The sequence below is a fragment of the Lactuca serriola genome, chromosome 7 (genome assembly GCF_051521515.1).
Source record: "Lactuca serriola cultivar US96UC23 chromosome 7, Lser_US96UC23_V15, whole genome shotgun sequence".
NCBI lineage: Eukaryota > Viridiplantae > Streptophyta > Magnoliopsida > Asterales > Asteraceae > Lactuca > Lactuca serriola.
Genome location: NC_136414.1, coordinates 177,180,774 through 177,203,079, shown reverse-complemented (window position 1 = coordinate 177,203,079; position 22,306 = coordinate 177,180,774). Strand labels below are relative to the sequence as shown.

Here is a 22,306-nt window from a genome sequence, read left to right as displayed (position 1 = left end):
AAGTTAAGATAAGATAAACACAAAGAAATCCCGAATCTGGCCATTCCTGACGCCTGGACTTGCCGAGTGCACAAATGGACTCGCCGAGTCAGGCCTACTCGCCGAGTCCACTTTGAGACTCGCCGAGTCCATGACTCAGAAACCAAAAATTCGAATTTTGCAGGTTTGTTTCAGTTAATCAAGCAACAATTTACAGAAAACCAAGCTAGGCTCTGATACCACTGATGGGTTTTAGCCATAAGAACTTTCCTATGTGCGCATGCAAAACCCTAATGCTCGGATCTAGGCTTTCTAATAAACATGCTTTGAATCCAAGACTTCTAATTACTAATTAGGTTAAATAACAACATTAAAACAGATCTAGAATCATACCTTTGAGTTCCTTGTTGATCTTGAGGTCTTGGAGCTTCTAGAGTCACAAATGTCACTCCTCTAATGGCTTACAAACACCAATAGCAAGGAGAATGATTTAGGATAGAGGAGAGGGGAGGAATTCGACCAGAGTTCTCTTGCTTTTTCAGAAGTGTCGAATTCCCTATGCCATGGGGTCTATTTATACTTGTAGACTCCTTAAGGATTACAGATAAGTCCCTATCAGATAATCTTCTCTTAAGGCTATCCAAATCCATTCCTAGATAAGCATATGGACGAGTTTAGCTTTCCTAAAGCTCTTAGAATCCGTCCAAACCATATCCTAATGGATTTACAGTCTAAAGCTTAACTATCAAACAATTGACAGTTTATACCCCTTTATTTAATTAATCTCTTTAAGTCACCAAATTAATTCTAATTAATTCTATGACTTATATTAATCAAATAACAAATATATATTATTCATTATATTATTCCCATAATATATTAATAATATTTATTCTCTCTTAATAAATCATCCTATCACGTTGCTATGGTGAAGGCAACCCAAAAGGACCATGCACAACCGGATATAGTTACAGCCTTAGACACTATTCCAACAGAATCTTGTTTACTTGGAAAGATGACCAAGTCACCCTTCACTGGCACTTGTGAGAGGGGTGAGGGTTTATTGGATCTCATACATACCGATGTATGTGGGCCCTTTAGATCCACCACAAAGGATGGAAACCGCTTCTACGTGACTTTTACCGATGATTATAGTATATATGGGTATATTTACTTAATCAAGCACAAGTCTGAAACGTTTGAAAAGTTCAAAGAGTTCAAGAATGAAGTGGAGAATCAATTGGGCAGGAAGATCAAGATGCTTCGATCCGATCGAGGAGGAGAGTATCTGAGTCTTGAATTCCACGACTATCTCAAGGAATGAGGAATAGTTTTGCAATTGACGCCACCTAGGACACCACAGTTAAATGGTGTGGCAGAAAGGCGCAATCGAAACTTGTTAGACATGGTTCGTTCAATGATGAGTCGTGCTTCACTACCTATCTCATTTTGGGGGTATGCCTTAGAGACTGCCACCCATATCCTTAACCGAGTCCCTACAAAGAAGGTTGCCAAAACACCTCACGAAATGTGGACAGGGAAAGCTCCCTTGTTGGCACATATCAAGGTTTGGGGTTGTGAAGTTTTCGTAAGACGAGAAACTCATGACAAGCTCGAACCTCGTAGTGAGCGATGTATTTTCATTGGCTACCCGCAGAAATCCTTTAGATATCTCTTCTATAGACCGAGTGACAATGTTGTCTTCGTTGCGAGGAGAGGAGTTTTCCGAGAGAGAGAACTCATAAGCCAAGGAGACAGTGGGAGGCAGATCGATCTTGAAGAAATTCAAGAGTCGAGTGATGAAGGAACCTCTACCATTGGCGCTCAACCCGAGGAGGAAACTCCAGTTGAACCAATTGACGAGTCATTACCTCTTAGACGTTTCGAAAGAGTTAGAGTTCAACCCCAATTTTATGGTTTTCATATTACTACTGAAGGGGACACGTATCTTAGTGATGGTACACTAATAAATCTAGATGAACCTAATTGCTATAAGGAAGCCATGGCAGGCCCGGAGTCTGTAAAATGGAAAGAGGCGATGGACAGGGAGATTCAGTCCATATATGACAACCAAGTTTGGAATTTGGTTGACAATGTGCCCGGACGTAAGACAGTTGGGTGCAAATGGATCTTCAAGAAGAAGACCGACGTGGATGGGAATGTGCACACGTATAAGGCGCGATTGGTGGCGAAGGGCTTTACTCAAACTCCCGGAGTTGACTATGATGAGACCTTCTCACCAGTTGCGAAAATAAAGTCTATTAGGGTGATGCTAACCATTGCCGCATTTCATGATTATGAAATATGGCAGATGGATGTCAAGACCGCTTTCCTTAATGGGAAGTTGACTGAGGATGTTTACATGGCTCAGCCAGAGGGTTTTGTCGATCCGAAGCTTCTAAATAGAGTGTGCAAGCCTGAGAAGTCCATTTATGGACTTAAGCAAGCATCTCATAGATGGAATCTTTGCTTTGATGAGAAAGTCAAAAAGTTTGGATTTGTACGAAGCGAAGATGAATCATGTGTATATGTCAAAGTCAGTGGGAGCATAGTTAGCTTTCTCGTTTTGTATGTCAATGATATACTGCTCATGGGAAACGACATCCCGACTCTACAGGAAGTTAAGTCCTGGCTTGGGAAGTGTTTCGCTATGAAGGAACTCGGAGAGGCTTCCTATATTTTGGGAATAAGGATAGTGAGAGAAATAAGTAAGAGACTGATAGGACTTAGTCAGAATACTTACTTAGATAAGGTACTAAAACGTTTTAGTATGGAGAACTCGAAGAAGGGAGAACTACCGATACAAAGTAATACCAAATTGAGTAAGACTCAAAGTCCCGAGTACCGAAGTCGAGATAGTTGAGATAAGCCGAGTACCTTACGCTTCCGCAGTTTGCTCGATCATGTATGCTATGACTTGTACTCGACATGATGTGGCCTTTGCTTTGAGCATGGTCAGTAGATATCAAGGGAATCCTGGAAGAGCGCATTGGATTGCGGTGAAGAACATCCTTAAGTACCTTCGGAGGACCAAGGAATGGTTTCTAGTCCTCGGAGGGAGTGATGACTTAAAGGTGCGAGGGTATAGTGACGCCAGTTTCCAGACCGACAGGGACAACTATCGTTCGCAGTCGGGATGGGTCTTTACCATTAATGGAGGAGCAGTGACTTGGAAAAGTTCCAAGCAGGAAACTGTAGTTGATTCAACGTGCGAATCAGATTACATTGCAACGAGCGAAGCGTCAAAGGAGGCAATATGGTTGAAGAACTTCATTGGTGATCTTGGAGTTGTGCCTGCTATAAAGGAGCCCGTGGAGATTTTTTGTGATAATGAAGGAGCGGTTGCCTTGACCAAGGAACCGAGGGATCATGGTAGATCTCGGCATATCGACAGAAAATATCACTTTATTAGGCATCGAGTAGAAGAATGACACCTCGTGGTTAAGAGGATATCATCAGAAGATAACCCAACATATCTGCTTACGAAGGGACTGAGCAGGGTTAAGCACTTGCAGCATGCTAGGAGTATTGGGCTGAAGGATGATATTAGTTTAGATTAGATAGTTTTAGAAACATGTAATAGATAAATGTAATTGACATTTGATGATTAAATAAAATAGTATTATTTATAAGTAAAGTTATTGTCTTATGTTAATTGTTTAGCTATTGTTTCACTTTGCATGTTTTGACTTCCAGAATAATTGAGTTTATTAAGAATAATCGAATTATTCAAACAGTCCACAATCATTTATATGTTGGAAGTAGGTATGAATGAAGATTGTCATGAATTGGTGTGTAGATTGTCTAAATGGTATTAGACATAGCAAAGGTTTGCTGCAACGTTTATGAATGCTTATGAACAAGTTTTGAGCATTGGAATAAACCCGCGCTTGCTGGAATCACTTTGGAATGATCGCAAGACGATAATATCATATGGTCTTAAAACCTAGATATATGGTTTATTATTTACTAATTGGTTGTACATTGATAATGCGAAACCGCATTAGTAAATTGATGTCATAAAACGCATTGTTGTGTATAGTTGATTGGTCGATAAGTAAATGCATATAAGTCGAAGTTTATCTGTTACTTTTATCCTAAGAGGGTAAAAGCGATATCACGGCCGCTCGATGATTTGATTTGACTTATGTGTCGGGCCCGATCAGGACTTAATTGATGTGTTCAATTAAGTTCTATGTCGAATAAATCTGAGATCAAGAAAATAGTTGCTGGACAATAAATGTGACAATGTTTCATGAAATCGTCTGCACGATATCAAAACAGAGGACTGTACGATCCCTTATCTAAAGGACAGGTTACTGATAAGATCAGAGTTGACAGCGTCTTCGAGAGCTACAATTGCTAATCGGATTGTGTTTACATATATAGTTACTAGACTTATCCAAGTGGGAGACTGTTGGATTAGTGTCTAAGGCTGTAACTATATTTGGTAAGTACTTGACCCGATTGTGCATGGTCCTTTTGGGTTGCCTTCACCATAGCAACTTGACATGGTGATTTATATAATGAGAATAGATATTATTATTATTAATGTATTATACGAATAATATGTTAAAGGAATAATAATATTATTTGATTAATATAAGTCATAAATTAATTAGAAATTAATTTGGTGACTTAAAGAGATTAATTGAATAAAGGGGCATAAACTGTCAAATGTGTGATGAGTGTATTTTGAGCTAAGAATCCTTATGGATATAGGGTGGACGTTTTTAGGGATGTGGATCACCTAGAAATCATCCAAGGCCTTATCAAGCAGGGATATTGGATTGCTTTGAGGCTAAGTTATCCAATTAGGGTTTTAGGGTGAAACCCTAGTAGCTCACAAGTATAAATAGACCCTTGGGGTTGTGGAAATCGGCACCCTTGTTATTGGAGTAACCCTAGAGCCGATTTCCCTCCTCCTTACCTCTCTCAAATCATCTTCTTGCTAATTGGTGTTTGTAAGCCATTAGAGGAGTGACATTTGTGACTCTAAGCTCCAAGAAGAAGAAGGTTTCAAGCAAGTAACTCAAGGTATTATTCTAGATCTGTTTTCATATGTTGTGATTATTAGTTTACATTAGATCTAGCCATGAAAGTCTTAGATATATTGCATGTTCAATTAGAGAAACCTAGATCCAAGCTTTAGGGTTTGTATGTGCACATAGGAAAGTTCTTATGTATAAAACCCATCAATAACATCCTGATGTTAAGGTATTTCCAGTTGTAACCCTATGTATGAATAAATATTTCATTTTAGTCCTTGAGTATAAGAAAGAGGGAAAATGGCTCATAGTGGCATTTGGTAATATTAGACAAGGAGTTGTATGTTGGGCGTACATAAGGAAATCTCAAACCCTAATTTTTAGGGTTTAGTCCACATATAAGCATCATTATAGCCTCATTTATCATTCTCTCATCATCCCTTATCTGAGACTTCGACCCTCTAGCAAACCCTAAGTGAGAATATTGTTTTGAGCTCATTTGTGTGCCTTTTTGTTGTTCTTGAAAAAGGAGAAGTTGGTGCAAGGACCTTGAAGCTTGGAAGCAACTTAGATATGGGATTCCCACTTGTTAGCAACATCCATGAGGTAAAAAGTTCATAACTTGATCACTCTATCTTGTAGATCTAGCCATTTCTTCCTTGAGGGTACTTTTGGTCCCAAATATGGTGATTCTTGAGCATGGCATGCTCTTGACCAAATAAGTCGTCCTTTCAGACCTTATGTGAGGTCTTAAGCCATAATAATGTGGTCTTGATGGTTAGTTTTACTCCATACATGCTATAGAAGTTCTTAAGGCATTAAGATGTTGAGATTTTGTGTATTAAGCACTTAATGGGCATGCAAAGTCATAAAGTTGGAAATTTTATGACTTTTAGTGGTATTTTGGCCTTGGATCTGCATTTGGACATGTTAAGTCAGAGAAATAAGGTCTTAATGGGTTAAGAAGGGGATTGTTGCGTATGCTGGGTGAACCGAATGGTACGCTGCACGTATGCAAATCTGGTTCCGACGCCTTGGACAGCTTATACACCCCGTATAGCTCTAGAGTACACCTCATGTATGAAGCTTGAGTCGACTCGGCCGAGTTGACTCGGTTGACTTGTGGATTTTGACTAGTTTTGACCAAGGGTATTTTGGGAAATGTTATTAATCTATAATGGGTAATGTTTTGACATTTAGGACTTTGGGTTGATCCAATATTTGGGAGCAGAGTATCGACCAACTACTCGTCAGACTATGAGGTGAGTTTTCCTCACTGTACTTATGGGTTGAAGGCACCAAGGCTGGCTCATTGGATTGATGTCTTGGTTTTACTGTATGTTGTTATGCTGTAGTGATCTGTTAGATCTGTATCCTGGTATATAGGATGCTTGCTATGCTGTAGTGATCTGTTAGATCTATATGTCCACCTGTATATGCTAGTTATTGATTGTTATGGTCTATGTTGATATGTGATGGTGTACCGGGTTGAGGTGGTCCTTTTTTGTGCTCCAGGGCGGTCCAGATAGACTGAAGGCCTGCGAGGCGGACCAATCAGACCGAAGGCCCAAAGAGCGGTCCAGATAGGTTGAAGGCCCGGTGAGGCGGTCCGGTCATGTTGAAGGCTTTCTATGCATGTTGTTGTTTGTTATGTTTATGTAGTAGTACTTTGGGGGGGGGGGGGGAACTCACTAAACATTGACTTATAATTTTAGTTTTGTTTCAAGTACTTCGGAAGACCGTGGCAAGGCGAAGGCATGACCGTACACATCCTTGGTTTTATGTTACTGATCTTGGGAGACTCTGATTTTAAATGATGTTTTGGAAACAATGGTATTGTAAACACTTTTTTTAGTAAATGAGTTATTTTGAAAAGTTTAAATTGGTTGTGATTTTTGAGACATTACACTGTTCGCCACCACCATCCGTCGCTGCCAGGAAACTCTAACCCTCAGAAATGAAAACTATCCCTAAAAAATGTAGGTCAGAACCACCACCGACGAAGGAAGAAGGTTAGCGTAATGGTGTTTTCTGGATTGAAGAAAGAAGGATGTTGTCGGCGGTGGTGTTTTCTGAAACCTTTCACCCTTTTTTGCCGACGCCACCATCTCCGCTTTTTTCGAGATCTGTTCATCTCCAACCATCGATCTACGAAAATCGATGGCGCCTAGATCTTTTCGAGATCTGTACATCTCTGTCACACATTATCAATGAGAGTTTTAGAGGGGGTTGGTCTTGTTTTTAGGTTTGTGATAAGAATGGTGGTGTTCTAGGAAGTGGACGGATGGTCCGACGGTGGTAATGGTAACCGAGGTCATGGTGAAATTAAAAATACTAGAAAGAGAGAAATTGGTGGACCATGTGTGTGAAAGAGAGAGAAAGAAGTGGGTGGGCTGCAAGGTGGGGTAGAATGGTGTAACTTCTTTTTATTTTTTTAATGAAAATAATAATAAAAAATAAAAAAAAAATTATCAAAGGGCAAAAAAACACATATAAATACCAACAAACGATACAAATATATTTGTACCATTTTTACAATTTTGTGTTTAAATTGAACACATATAATTCGGAGCAACATCCCCCCGATAGGAATTAGGTTCGTGAGAGACCGGAACCGATCCGAACCTACCACTCCTGAATTCTTTTTGACTTTTTTCATACTGTGAAAGTCGTAATGTAAACCGGTAAACCCTAAAATTATTTTCACCCTCATGGGACCTCAAAAATCCAACGAAGAAATTACCTACAGATCATCGACCTCGAACAAAGCTTGAAATTGAAGGCATACAACCATCACGATTGAACATGAAGTCATAAACAGGTTAGCCTCGATTTATTTTCTTCCTTTTCTTTTACATTTTACAATCGACTGCAACTCCTTCATCTTAGAAGGTAGGTTCCAAATAGTTTGTGTATGGACTGCAACTCTTTGTTTGTTAATCTTCGTTAATAGTCATGAATTGTCGATTCTTACCGATTCCTTGTCTTACCTTCTGTTACTTGTTCATTTTAGTATGAATCGTGTGTATCTATTTGTGCGATTTCAAAGTATCAGGTTTAGTCTGCATTGCACACTTTATCATCGTACCAATAAGAATAGTATATTTTTCTTCTTGATTGAAAATTAAAAGTGATTCAGGAGATATTTTCAATGCGTTTTAGGCTTTTAGCCTGCATTACACATTTATCATGTAACAAGTGCCAATCAGAATATCAAACTTTAATAGCTAATTGACCTGAAGTTTAGGAGAGACATAAAGCTTTTAATAGAACTGAATTGAAATATTACAATTTTAGAACTAAGCTGCTACTTTTCAGTAACACTGAGATATTACAATCTTTCCTTTTCATGCTTTAAACTTATTACTATGTCATTTGTGTAGGATCTTACAATCACCAACTACAGAACAATTCAAGTCATTCTTTTTTCAAGAAGAATCTGTTGAATTAGGTGAAAAGGAATGGGATTTGGGAAGAGGAACAGAGCAGCAGTTGTGGTACTTGGTGATATTGGTCGCAGCCCTCGTATGCAATACCATGCCCTCTCTCTTGCTCGCCAGGTTTTTCTCTCTTTAATCTGAAGAAAAATGATCAGAATTTTGTATTTTTTTTCTTCATTCAGTAAATCAATTTATTCATTCTTAATAACAAGGTTTTGATTTGTTTGTGGCATGTGTATGTGTTTGCTTTAGCTGGTTTGATTTGATCATTATAAGACTCCTCTTCCTACTACATCTGATTAAATGCAGTTTTCAGCTAAAATTCAGTTGTATAACTTCAAGAATCCAACTTGATTGTAATTAAATGGAAAAAACACAACATAATATGATTAGATGATAGCAGCAAAGCCTAATTCAACTTCACATTTGATGATTTTTGACTATTAGTGTAAGCATGTAAAGGATCAGTTCTTAAATGAACAATCATGCTTTGGATATTTTTAAGTTGTTTGACTTTTTTTTCTTCATATGACAGGCAAATCTTGAGGTGGATATTGTTGCATATGGAGGTATACTTTTACATCACTCATTATATAATCTTCAATTAAGGATATAATATTATTCATATGATTAAGGTAAATAACGATTATCAGTGAGTTCTTGATGGTTTATTTATTCATTTTGACAGGCTCAGACCCACATTCTGCTCTATTGGAGCACCAATCTATACATATTCATACAATGGTATTATTTCTATTACTAAAAACAATTTATACAACGCAAAAAGATTCTACATACTTAATTTATCATATTTTATGTACAGAGGCAATGGGGATCAAGAGATGGAATTTTACCAAAAATATTTCGTCCACTCATGCTTTTGCTAAAGCCATTGATTCAATTCATTATGCTGCTTTGGTTTCTCTGTGTTAAGATAAAAGCCCCCGATGTATTTCTAGTTCAAGTGAGCTTCTTGAGCTATTTCACAATTCTTAAAATCTTATTATTATATTTTTTGGTATCTTTAAAATATTATTCTTTTATGGTTTTACAGAATCCACCTTCTGTTCCAACTTTAGTTGCAGTAAAATGGGCCAGCTGGATAAGGAGATCATCATTCATAATTGATTGGCATAATTTTGGATATACTTTGCTTGCATTATCTCTTGGTAGAAGTAGTCGTTTTGTATCAGTATATCATTGGTAAAAGAATTTATATATATATATATATTTTTTGAAAACTGATAAATTAATATAATCTGAAACTGAGTTTTGAAAACTTTTCAGGGTTGAATTACATTTTGGGAAGATGGCAAATGGAGCTTTATGTGTCACAAAGGCAATGCAACATGAATTGGATCAAGTTTGGGGAATCAAGTGAGAGGGTTAGCTTAAAGTTTTCAACTTTTTATGTTTTTAATTGCTTTAACAATAAATCTTTTTTTTTTTAATTAAATAGAGCCACTGTGTTATATGATCAGCCTCCTGAGTTTTTTCGCCCTGCTCTTCTTGAAGAAAAGCACAAGGTAAATTTAAAAAAAAAAAATAAAAATTCATGATATTCTAAAAGAAAATTATATAAAAAGGTAGCAAATTTATGTAATGACCTTTGTTTTGACTTTTATCCCAAGAAAATGTAACCAACTTCCTAAAACTTTTATATCAGGTAATTTAAATTTTTACCTACAAACCTTGTTTTTCATGCTTACGTGGCGTGCCATGTGCTTACAATGATGAGGTGGCATCCACATAACATTCAAAAAAAGCATTTATTTTGGTTACACATCAGCATTAGTTTGACTGATAAGTGATAACCTACTAAAAATCTTACCCTAAATAAAGTTTTTTTAAAGAAAGTTGCCTTTTTAAAGAGTAAAACAAAGTTCCTTACCCAAAATAGAAATTTGACCAAATTACATTACCTTTCTAAGAATTTAAAAGACTTCATATTATTTGATTGTTTGTTGATTACAGTTATTTTGTAGAATTAAGAAAGATATGTTCAAGCCAGATGGTCCCACAGATTGCATCAGCTATGGTAATATTGACCATCTTTGACTATCTTTGACCATGTTTGACCAGTAAAAAACTCATATTTTTAGGAATAACTATCAAGGACATGCAAGATCCAAATACAACCCTATTTACAAACAAGATTGGAGAAGGCTATTATGACTTGAAGCAAAATAGGCCTGCACTTATTGTCAGCAGTACAAGCTGGTAACTTCTACAAAAAAAAAAAAGAAAAAACATTTTATAATATTAATTAATACAAGAAAATAATTTATTTTTCAGGACTCCAGATGAGGATTTTGGGATTCTTCTAGAAGCAGCAGTGATGTATGATAGACGTGTAGCTGCATTACTAAATGAGAATGATTCAAATGGGGAAGAAGTGTTATGGAAAGCCATTGATGATGGAAATACATTTTTATACCCAAGGTTGTTATTTGTTATAACTGGTAAGAATTCATTCAACTCTTTATTTACTCTTGTCATTATTTATATAAAAAATTATTTTTTTTTTTGAAAAACTGTGAAGGGAAAGGCCCTGAGAAAGAGAAGTATGAAGAGAAGATAAAGAAATTGAATCTGAAACGTGTTGCTTTTCGTACCATGTGGTTGACACCAGAGGATTATCCTTTGCTTCTTGGTGAGTAATTATTAATTAAGGTGCTATTATAGCATTCTACTTTTAAATCTTTTTTTATTAAATGAAAAATAAAATGTTATAATAAATAAATAGATGAAACTATGTTGTTATTTCTTGTATATAATAATTACAGGATCAGCTGATCTTGGGGTTTGCTTGCATACATCTTCTTCTGGGTTGGATCTCCCAATGAAGGTTTATATAAATATATATAATATATATATATATATATATATATATATATATATATAATCTGGTTAAATTTTAAATTAAATAATTTTTTGTGTTTATAAATGAAAGTACATTGTTATTATTTTATTTGTTGTCAGGTTGTAGATATGTTTGGATGTGGTCTACCTGTTTGTGCTGTTTCTTATTCTTGGTAGTTATCTTCATCTTTTTTTTAGTAATAAATAATAAAATAATCCGTTTTTACGATTAAAAAAATAATAAACAAAAAAAGTTTTGACTTTTTTCTTGTTTGACTTTGATGAAGCATCACAGAGCTTGTAAAAGTTGATACAAATGGCTTACTCTTCTCTTCATCATCAGAGCTTGCTGATGAACTCATGGTAATATCTTGACTTTGACTTTGACTTTGGGTTTGACTCATGGTGTAAGATACTGTTTGCTGACGTGGCAACTTTGGCAGATGCTTTTTAAGGGTTTTCCGGATGAATGTGATGGTTTGAAAGAGCTAAAGAAGGGGGTTTTGGAGATGGGATTGTCTGCCAGGTGGGCGAATGAGTGGGAAGCAAATGCAAAGCCGTTGATATCCAAGGCAAGCTAACTTTTTGACAGCTGTCAATGTTTCATTGGGTTATTTCATTTTAAAAATTTGATTCCTTGAATTTTCGTTTCAGGTGATTTCTGGTGACGTGAATAGTTCCGTTGATTTGATTTGAAGTTGATATGTTAGTGATTTTTGGGAAGAGATTTTGGAATTTGGTGTTTTTATACGAATATAAAGATTGTAACATCCTATTGTGAAAAATAAAACATTCAGAACAAAAAAATATCATCAATATATACCTGTCGTAATTAAGTATATAATCAACCATTTGTGACTACAACCAGCTCTTATACCAATTGTCAAAATACAATATGATTTTTATTCATTTACTCTATGATTTTATGATTGTCAAAATCATATGATTGTTGACATGTTTTAATCTCATAAAAACTTTATATTTTGTGTGTTTTTTGGATTAAACCTCAATTTTATTTTTTCATGAAAAAACTTTGTATTTTTCTATTTTTTCCGATCTGAACAACCCCAAAAGCAAAACCTAATTTGAAATTGGCAATGAAAGAAAAAACTGATGAAATCCTAGAAATCAAATACGGTTTCTAGAAGAATGGGGTTTAATGGGAACGACACTCAATGAAGGAGATGGTGGTTGGAGGGTTTTGGCGGACACGATGCTCCATCTATTGAGATAGATGACGAAGAGGGAAGAGCGATGATGGAGTAGATGGGGCTAGAAAGATGAAGAGAAGGGATTGATGATGCAGATCGACAGTTTTCTAGTGTCTTCCGGTAACGTTTCTTCGTGGTTTCCGGGTGATGCTTCGTTGGTGGTTGTGGCTTCCGGGGAGAAATGAGAGGACGAGAATGGGGTGAGGGAGATGAGTGATGACGGGGGAGGGGGAAGAGATAACGGGGTGTGGGGCCCATATTTTTTTTTATTTTTAATAATAATCTTTAAAAGGATAATATTAAAAAAAAATGAAAATAAATCAAAAAAGAAATGACCAAGTATAATATAGTATTTTCAAAAAACACAATCAAATAAAATAATAGGGACGTTCCGAGTGCAAAACAAAAGTTATGGACCAAACACGCAAATTTAACCAAACGATAGAGAGATTTCAGTAATTTGTTCTTAGAAATAAAATCATTTTGATCATGTACAAGTAAGACATAAGATCACAAATAGATTATTATGGGTGTGCTCTGACTAACTCGAGATGAATTGCTAAAATGACGATGCTCTAGAAGACTTCTTGCAATTTGCGACACTCGATTTCAAGTTGAATAGACAAATTTTTAATACTCGGTTATATAATAATACTAAAGTGGTGAAAGCGAGATCGTTTTTTACTTGTAGGATCTTTTTTAACAGCCTTGGTTAGATGTTTTAGTCTTAAGAGACTTAAGTAATTTATTATGAAATAGGCATTTATTGAATAATTAATTGGAAAAATCGGAGTTTTTGTAATTAAATTAATAGAACCCTTAATTTCAAAATTAAATGGGTTTGATGATGTATTAAATATTTGTCTAGGTAGAAAGACTGGACGACAAGTTGGAAAAGTAATTAGTAATTAGTCTCTTAAGTAAATAAATATCGTTAGTTTTTTTAAATATGTCCATCTACATCTACATCTACATCTTTTAATAAATGAAACCTAAAAATGATACGTGTCAGTTTTTTAGAATGTCTCTTTGACACGTAACATTTTATTATTATTATTATTATTATTATTATTATTATTATTATTATTATTTTGGTAACAAATCAAATTCAATTCAAATTTTGAAAATACAAAATCATATCCTAATAACATTATTATGTTTACTTTACTTAACAAATTAATTCATAATTAATTACAATCGATAATATATTGGTTGACATTTATTATTTTTTTATCTATATAAAATTTTTAAATATATAGACCATAGTTTCCACGGATTATAACCTAGTTATATATGAAATTAGAAACATCCTATGGTTTTCATTATGCAGTCATTGACTAAGAAGGAAAAAAGAAAGAGAGTGTAAGTTAGGGGAAAAAGAAGAAGAGTTTGCGATTTCCTCATTCTTTAGTTTTATTTAGTTTTCATAATATTCACTAAAATTTTCTCTTCACTTTGGATTTCATTAATATTTTTATTGTTTTTTTTTTCAACATTTTCTTAGAAACAGGTTGAAACCATGAAACGGTCATTTTCACACAACAATCAAATCTTGGAGCAAACTAAACCTAGACATGACAAACATATAGGGACGCCACTAAGCCTGAAGCCTTACAAGAGTTCTGATTAAAAGTTAAAACTAAAACAATCGACATCTTGGAAAAGACACAATCAACTAATGTTGACAGTTTGTCATTTTTGGTCTTTTCTCCGATTCAAATTCTTTAAACAAACAAATACATGTTAAAAAGTTTATACTATATCATAGCAATCAATACAAGAGATAAGGTAAAATGTACAGACTGTTTCAAACACAATATCTCAAAAAATAAATAATTAAATAAATAAAAATAAAAAATAAAATAAAAATTCTCAAAATCTTCTATATAAAATTAAGCTATTCATTCTCCAAGTCTTCGACTAATCTTTTGAACACATCAAAATAATATGGTAGACTTGGAAAGACTGGTAAATAAATGAGGGCTTAATCTTACTGTTAGTGGAGTTGTTCAATTATTTCAAATCCATCATATGAACTGAAATGACCATTTTTGCAAGAAAAATTGGTTTTCCCTTTCGTATTTGAGTTGGAAATCATAAAAGAAGATAACGTAAGTGCTAAAATATTGTTTGTTCATATTTATGACAAAAGAGATGCAAGTTAAATGATTTATACACACAATATAAAGTCATAATTACGTATTAAATGTATCACAATCATGTAGTTGTCAAATTAACACTCACCTAAAATACACGATAATAATCGTTGTTTTTGAACACTGAAAGAGAATTTAATAGTAAATCGTGCATAAAAATGATTTAGTGTAATATCCACATAACGCATGATCCTTTCAGTTTATCAACTTTATCCATGTAATATCCACATAATTAACATTAACTTATTTTTTTTATAACCTATTATATGTTGTTATAATTATAGTTTTTAAACTACCGAATAAATTTTAATGATAACTTATCAAAAAAATAGTTTAATGACTTAAAATGTATACGAGATAGCATATATTTCTCTCAAGTTGTTAATCCAAATCCAAAAAATTAATAAATTGATTATATTAAAAAACGTGTCACATGTATCTTGCATTAAGAGAGGGATTTGCTTTTTTAGGAGGCATTTGTAACCTTTTTTTGATTTTGATTTTGCAATTAAAGTAAAGCAGGATCCCACCGAGTCACCGACTTGCAAACCCTCCCGTAACTCTTGGCTTTTGCATCGCTTAATGATACGGAATCGTACCCATTTCGATACGAAACCTCCGGTAGAGAAGAGAAACGAGTCAGCCTCGGAAATGGCGGATCAGAGTAGCAATTCTCCAGCCAGGGAAGGAATGGTGACCTATTGTTACCTCCTTCTTTACATAGCCCTCTCCAGCGGCCAGATCTTCTTCAACAAGGTCATTTTCTTCTGCACACTTTACCTTTTTACGTTTTCCGTTAACCATCCCTTTCATTCATGGCGTATCTTGAGATCTGTAACGCTTTCTGATGTGAATATCTATGATTTGATGATGAAACGTATATGAGTCGAGTTTATGATAGTTATTTATTGTTTGCAAGGATTTCTAGAGCAAAATGTATGGTCCTTTTAATCGCTATCTTCTTTGATTTATACAATCTTATGCTCCTTAACTCAACCTGATTGGAGCAACGATTTTTGTGTCGGAGGATACTTTGCTGATTTTCTCATGTGTTTCTCCTTGGTCATTCTTACTCTCTAGCGATTAAGACTTAATGTCTGCTTCATGATACAACTTCCATGATTCCATCTCAATTGAATCAGCCTTCCTTGATGCAATTTATATAAGAAAAGCCCGTTTGTTTAATAAATATTGACTGAATCAAAACTTAATTGATTTGTTCAATAACAATGTTGAATGCAGTGGGTGTTGTCATCAAAGGAGATAAATTTTCCATATCCACTTGGCTTGACACTTCTTCATATGGTGTTTTCCTCTGTGCTTTGCTTTGTACTCACCAAAGTTCTCAAGGTAATAAAATACTTATTATCTTCTCCAAAACTTAAACATCCATGTTTATAACCATACAACTTCTGCAAATCTATAACAAAAAAAAAACTTCCATTTGCTCACAGATTTTAAAAGTTGAGGATGGAATGACTCTCGAAATGTAAGCTTTGACCATGTTTTTATCCATTTTTAGTATGTTAGTCAATCAAAAAAAAGTCATGACTCATGATATATTGATATGTTTCCTTTTTCTTGTATTATTTACTTTTTTTACAGATACACATCATCAGTCATCCCAATTGGTGCAATGTTTGCAATGACTCTTTGGCTTGGAAACACTGCATACCTCTATATATCCGTTGCATTTGCTCAAATGCTGAAAGCAGTCAGTAAGTATATCCTACACCATTCTCTCATACGTACAAAAGACATAAATACCCTTGTGTAACAATTAAAACACCACCACCTATGCAGTGCCAGTAGCTGTTTTCATTCTAGGGGTAGCAGCAGGACTAGAAGTAATGAACACCAGAATGCTTATGATAATGTGCTTGATAAGTTTTGGAGTATTAGTAGCTTCTTATGGTGAAATCAGCATTAATTGGGTTGGTGTTGTTTATCAAATGGGAGGTGTTGTTGGTGAAGCTTTAAGACTTATATTCATGGAGATTTTGGTTAAAAGAAAAGGTTTAAAACTAAACCCCATTTCCATGATGTATTACGTGAGCCCTTGCAGGCAAGTACCCTTTTTTACGGTTTTACCCCTGGATTTATAAACTATGATTCTATTATTTTTTTTTCTTTCTATTGAATATGTGTTTATGTGAATGAACAGAATCTTGATTCGCTGTGCAGCGCTCTTTGTCTTTTAGTGCCATGGGTATTTCTGGAAAAGCCAAAGATGGATGCACAAGGGACATGGACTTTTCATCCACTTGTGCTTACATTGAACTCCCTTTGTACTTTTGGACTCAATCTTTCGGTTTTTCTTGTGATTCAACATACAAGTGCTTTGACTATTCGTGTGGCGGGAGTTGTTAAAGATTGGGTGGTGGTGTTGTTGTCAGCACTTCTTTTTGCTGATACAAAGCTCACCATCATAAATATCTTCGGTTATGCAATAGGTAAAATCATTTTGGATTATTGTTATTATTTTTTATTGTTTGTTTGTTGTAATTATTGTTGTTGGTTGGTTGAATGAAAGTTAAGTAAATGGAAGTAATCATATTCCTTGAGGAACGGTTCATTCCAATGGAATGAACCATTCCATTCCTTTCATTTCCTGATTCCATCAAACGAAATGTGCAGCAATTGGTGGGGTGGCTGCATACAATAACTTCAAGTTGAAAAAGGAAGCTTCTCGAGTCAATGAAAATCCAAAGCCATCTCTTGGCCAGTAGATGGAATTGCACATCTGTATTCTGATTTCTGAAAAAAAAAGAAGTGTAAATTCGAGTATTATAGAATCAAAAGGGTGGAGTGTTGATTTGGAGGTTGTTTTTGGTAAGAGTTATTTTGGATGTGTAAATGAGTATGTATGACCATTAGATGTGATGTGATTGAACTTGTATTTGATCACTAATTAGAAGATTCTTGGAGTACAATTTATAAATGTTGTAAAATTCTACATTTTAAAATTTGTTTTGTTATAGAAGTTAAAGAGTTACTTGCTATTTGCTTTTGATGATTCTTCTTGTGCATTCGTTCTTCTTATGCATTTGTTACACTTTATTATCATGTTTAGTTGTCTTGAAAAGAATGAAATAAGTCGTTCAAACGTGTTTTTTACAATAATGCATTATTGGAAAACTTGATAAATAAAAGAAAACGATAAAGTAAAGAACTAAAGATATATTGTTAGATCAATTGTATATAAATATATTTCATGTCTTTCTAAATATATATTATATTTATGACAAATCATTAAAAAAGGTTATTTATCATTTTAAAACAATACTTGGCTATGTTTGGCGCGCCACAGCTAGCTGATAAACTAGTTTATTTTTCGAGCTTTTTTATGTTGTCGTGTTTGGCAAGCCAAAAAGTAGATTATAAGCTAACTTATAAGCTAGTGTTTTAAAAAGCTACTTAGACTAGCTTTTTAGGAGCTTTTTTAAAATTTTCCAAATATATCCCTTAATTAATTATAGAAATACATTCTCTTAAATGTCATTTTATGTAATTTTATATATTTCAGCTAGTTTTACCAAATATTATTTTTTATCAGCTAGCTTTTTATTTAACATCTAGCTTTTCAGCTATCAGCTAGTTTTTCAGCTCGCAGCTAGGTTTTCAGCTAGTACGCCAAACATAACCTTATAGGAAAAAGTATTGTGAAAACCTATATATAGAATAATAAAAAAACATATATCTTTAGTTAGTTTTATCAATAAAAATGAAGCATTGAAATTTGTTAAAAACATTACTGTTATTGAAATTTATATAACTAAATGTAATTTAAAGTATATCACTTGATTCCATTAAAAAAAAACTTGTTGGAATGTGTAACATCTCGGAATTTAAATCAAAATCTGTGAACGGTCAGGTTCATAGTAAATCTCTTTGTAATTTGATTCATTGAGTTTTAGTGCATCCTATATGAAATAAATGAGTTTATTTCAACTGTTATATGATATTTGATGATATCTTACTTCCAAATATGCAATTTAGCAAACAAATCAAATAACTCAAAATGCAACCTTAGGAATGCGTCTGAAAAACTAAAATTTCATATTAAACAATTGTGAGCAATACAAACACTTTAGTCTCGTAGTAAATGTTTTCCTGATTCCGAAAGTATAAAGAACGTCCAAAAAGGAGTTTATTAGCAAAAGATATGACCGTTTTAAAAATCCAAAACCAGTATAATACCGATTTTCTTAAAATCGCTAAAACCGTTTCTATCTGTTGAAGGACTTGCACACCTCAAATGAGAATTCCGAAATCATTTTTCGACTCAAGCTATAGCCTAATATTTAATTTCATATTTGAAATATTTTTAGTAAAAATATTTATAAAAGTAAAGAATTAGACGTTTTGAATCAGTAAATCACGAAAGTTTAAATTATGATTTCCAATTATTGGCAATATATTCTATAAATAATATATTATTGTTCAATAAAAAAATATGAGTTTAACGATAGAGATAACATTATATTTTTATTTTCAAAGTATAACCATTTATATTGATATATAGCTAATAACATGTTATCAACTATAAGTTGTTACAGATTTTATAAATCATACAATAATTTGTGTACCAATAAACGTTAAATGGTCACAATGTGTACATATTATATGGTTAAAATATCGTAACACTATATATATATATATATATATATATATATATATATATATATGTGTGTGTGTGTGTGTGTGTGTGTGTGTGTGTGTGTGTGTGTGTGTGTGTGTGTGTGTGTGTGTGTGTGTGTGTGTCATATCATTTTCCAAATACCAATTACTAACGTATATGGTAGGACATTTATTATATACAAATCTCAAATTCTTTATATATATTGCAAACATACATAGAAAACTTTTAATAAGAGAGAGTGTATAAACATTATGTATGTATTATTGCCTTAAAATGTCCCGAGCAAATACACACACAATATTATTAAATCTAAGATTGTATATAAAATCTATTAGAAATATATGGCAATAAACATTACATACATAATGAAACCAATACATTACCCAAATATATAAATGCTTAAACCAAAACATTACTTGCAAGTCTTTAACTATCAAATATAAGATTTTTTAGATTCTTTCTTCAACCAATTACACACACTCCAATATGAAATCAAATACAAAGTACCAAAGATATATTCAAATTAAATCAATACAATGCTTACATTAGAAGTTAAAACCAAAGTACAGTTAAATTAGAAGTTACTTCCACATTTCAATTTACCTAACGGCTTATTCCCGAGTTCTAAAAGAGAGAAAAAGAGGGAAATGGAGGGAAGGTGAGGGATATCAAAGGAAACCCGTGTTCCTGAGTTTAATTGATGGAATGAAAGGGAAGGAAAGGAAAGGATTTTGGAGATTGATTTTCCTTCCAAAATTTCCTCCCAAATTGGGCGGAAACGAGAAGAAAATTGGAAGCGTATCGTGCCTTATCTTGTTATGGATCATTATAACCTCAACCTTATTAATAAAAGATCACTTAGCCGCACGTCCCATACACAACCATCTTGCTCAAGTTCGCACTATACTCTGATCAGGTATGCTTCTGTAACATCCTGAGTTTCAGGTATTTTCAAATCCTTCATTTGGTTTTAAATTATGTCATTTTGGTCCTTAGATTGTAAAGATGTAGCCTTAAGAAGCCCTAGTGGCAAAATGGTAATTTTAGGAGAAGTAGTTGTACGTTGGGCGTACATGTGACTACGCTAAGCGTACTAGGGCGTGCCCTAGTACGCTGGGCGTACTTATGTCCGATCCCCCTAGTACGCTGGGCGTACTTATGTCCGAGTAAAATCCTAATGTTTAGGGTTTGAGGGGTATTTAAACACCTTTATGGATCATTTAGCATCATCCTTTCAGCCTCCAAGCCCTTGAGTTGTTTTTTGGCAAACCCTAACCCCATACGAGAGTGTTTTAAGCTAAACGTATGTTCTTTGTGTGCTTAAGGAAGAAAAAGTTGCATCAAGGAGATTAGAAGTTGAAGAAAGCTTGTGGATCTTGGATCATCACCTTCTTGGGAAGTTCCAAAAGGTAAAAAGTTGCTACCTTTACGCTTTGTTTTCTTGGATCTCATCTTGGTAGCTTTATGATGTTCTTCTTGTCCCAAAAGTCCCATTGTTATGCATGTTTGGTCTTGGACATTTTGGGCTGTAAAAATGAGGTCCCTTTAGCTAGTTTGGCTCCATGCTGCTTGTGGAAGGTCTTAATGGATTAAGACCAGGTATTAAGGACTTTTTGGATGTCTAAAGTCATAAAGTTGGAGACTTTATGACTCTGGAGTGCATTTGGACCATGGATCTGAAGTTTGGGCTTAAGTGCTTAAGCCATTAAGCACTTATTGAAGCTTTGGGCTCTGCGAGGGTACGCCCCGCATAGAAGGGAGTACGCTCCATGTACTCTGTCAACGTCCCCGTTATGCAGTCAATGCGAGGCTTACGTACGCTGAGCGTACCTCCGGAGTACGCCTCGAGTACTCACATGGTTCAGCATTTTCGAGTTAACTCGGCTGGGTTTATGGATTTTGACCTGTTGACCTTGAGTTTGACCATGTTTGACCAAGTTTGACTTTTAAGGGTATTTTGGGTATTATTGGGTTTTGATGGAATTGGTCACTTGGTGGTTATAGGCATTTGAGTTGAGAGCTGAGATTCGGAGTCGATCATTATCAGTTCTGTGTTGCTTGTGAGGTGAATTTTCCTCACTATGCTTTTGAATTGAAGGAACCAAGGTCAGCTCATTGGTTTGATAACCTGATAGTGTTGATATGATGAGTATGGAATAGATATGCATGCTAGTTTTGATATGCTAGACTGGTAGATATGTAGGACTACCTGTGATACTGTCTATTTATCTATATATGATATTATATGTTATATGTCGACATATTGTGTGGGTTGGTTTGAGGTTGTACTGCTCCATGCTGTAGCCAACAAACCCTGGACCATACCAATTATGAGCTGAGGGACAAGGAGGGTATGCCAGACTCATACTGAGGGCTCATGAGCATTCTAGATACGAGTTGAGGACCGGGAATGGCATGCTAGACTTGTACTGAGGGCTTAATGGTAGTCAGTCTGAGGATTGATCAGGCCGGGGAGCAAGCCAGACATAAGTTGTGGGCCCAGGGGGCAAACCAGACTTATGTTGTGGGCTCAGGAGTAATCCAGTCTGTTAGTTGTAGACCCATTGCATGCTGTTATTATGTTATGTGCTATTTGCTTGTGTATTGTTATTTTGGGGGAACTCACTAAGCTTTGGGCTTACAGTTTTGGATTATGTTTTAGGTACCTCAGAGGATCGCAGGAAGGTGAAAGCGTGATCGTGCACCTCCTCATGTTTTGCTTCATGATTTTGGGATTACTCTGATATTAACATGTTTTGGAAAACTATTTGTAAACAATGATGATTTTTGGGTTGTTATAGAAGTTTAAATTGTTCATGAATTTTATGGATGTTACAACTTCATCCTCCATGTACAGTGTTTTTCTTCTTCATCTTCTACCTGCATGACATTCCCACTGTGCAAACATGCTGATTAGTTTAATGTTATGTTAATATAAATAAGTTGGATTCGGTTTATGCTTCAATGTACAAAATTGAAATAAATTTCGTTACAGGTCTCTGTTATCATCTTCACAGTTGGTTGTATA

At 34.6% G+C, this 22,306-nt stretch overlaps 2 protein-coding genes across 3 annotated transcripts; both read left to right on the top strand.

Moving 5' to 3' along the window:
• The first annotated feature begins 7,550 nt into the window (after positions 1-7,550).
• LOC145063137 (UDP-Glycosyltransferase superfamily protein) lies at positions 7,551-12,133 on the top strand. Of its 2 annotated transcripts, none has more exons than XM_079010727.1 (17): positions 7,551-7,788; positions 8,351-8,527; positions 8,943-8,976; positions 9,096-9,151; positions 9,231-9,371; positions 9,462-9,610; positions 9,695-9,784; positions 9,867-9,933; positions 10,382-10,445; positions 10,510-10,627; positions 10,703-10,869; positions 10,950-11,060; positions 11,194-11,255; positions 11,390-11,442; positions 11,557-11,632; positions 11,713-11,841; positions 11,924-12,133. In XM_079010727.1, the coding sequence occupies exons 2-17, from the start codon at positions 8,429-8,431 to the stop codon at positions 11,963-11,965; spliced, it is 1,458 nt and encodes a 485-aa protein (XP_078866853.1). In that variant the 5' UTR covers positions 7,551-7,788; positions 8,351-8,428; the 3' UTR covers positions 11,966-12,133. The 2 variants fall into 2 exon arrangements, with proteins under 2 accessions (XP_078866853.1, XP_078866854.1); XM_079010728.1 differs by lacking the exon at positions 7,551-7,788 and adding an exon at positions 7,791-7,859.
• Positions 12,134-15,138: 3,005 nt separating this feature from the next.
• LOC145063209 (putative sugar phosphate/phosphate translocator At3g14410) lies at positions 15,139-17,638 on the top strand. Its single transcript, XM_079010800.1, has 7 exons — positions 15,139-15,392; positions 15,879-15,986; positions 16,091-16,125; positions 16,242-16,354; positions 16,440-16,701; positions 16,821-17,089; positions 17,274-17,638. The coding sequence occupies exons 1-7, from the start codon at positions 15,219-15,221 to the stop codon at positions 17,363-17,365; spliced, it is 1,053 nt and encodes a 350-aa protein (XP_078866926.1). The 5' UTR covers positions 15,139-15,218; the 3' UTR covers positions 17,366-17,638.
• The last annotated feature ends 4,668 nt before the right edge of the window (positions 17,639-22,306 follow it).

Excerpts from the sequence above, each read along its gene's own strand:
- LOC145063137 (XM_079010727.1), top strand. The coding sequence starts at position 8,429 with ATGGGATTTGGGAAGAGGAACAGAGCAGCAGTTGTGGTACTTGGTGAT. Across the intron at positions 8,528-8,942 it reads CCCTCTCTCTTGCTCGCCAG|GCAAATCTTGAGGTGGATAT; the intron begins GTTTTTCTCTCT and ends TTCATATGACAG. Across the intron at positions 9,785-9,866 it reads GATCAAGTTTGGGGAATCAA|AGCCACTGTGTTATATGATC; the intron begins GTGAGAGGGTTA and ends TTAATTAAATAG.
- LOC145063209 (XM_079010800.1), top strand. The coding sequence starts at position 15,219 with ATGATACGGAATCGTACCCATTTCGATACGAAACCTCCGGTAGAGAAG. Across the intron at positions 16,702-16,820 it reads TATTACGTGAGCCCTTGCAG|CGCTCTTTGTCTTTTAGTGC; the intron begins GCAAGTACCCTT and ends TTCGCTGTGCAG. Across the intron at positions 17,090-17,273 it reads TATCTTCGGTTATGCAATAG|CAATTGGTGGGGTGGCTGCA; the intron begins GTAAAATCATTT and ends CGAAATGTGCAG.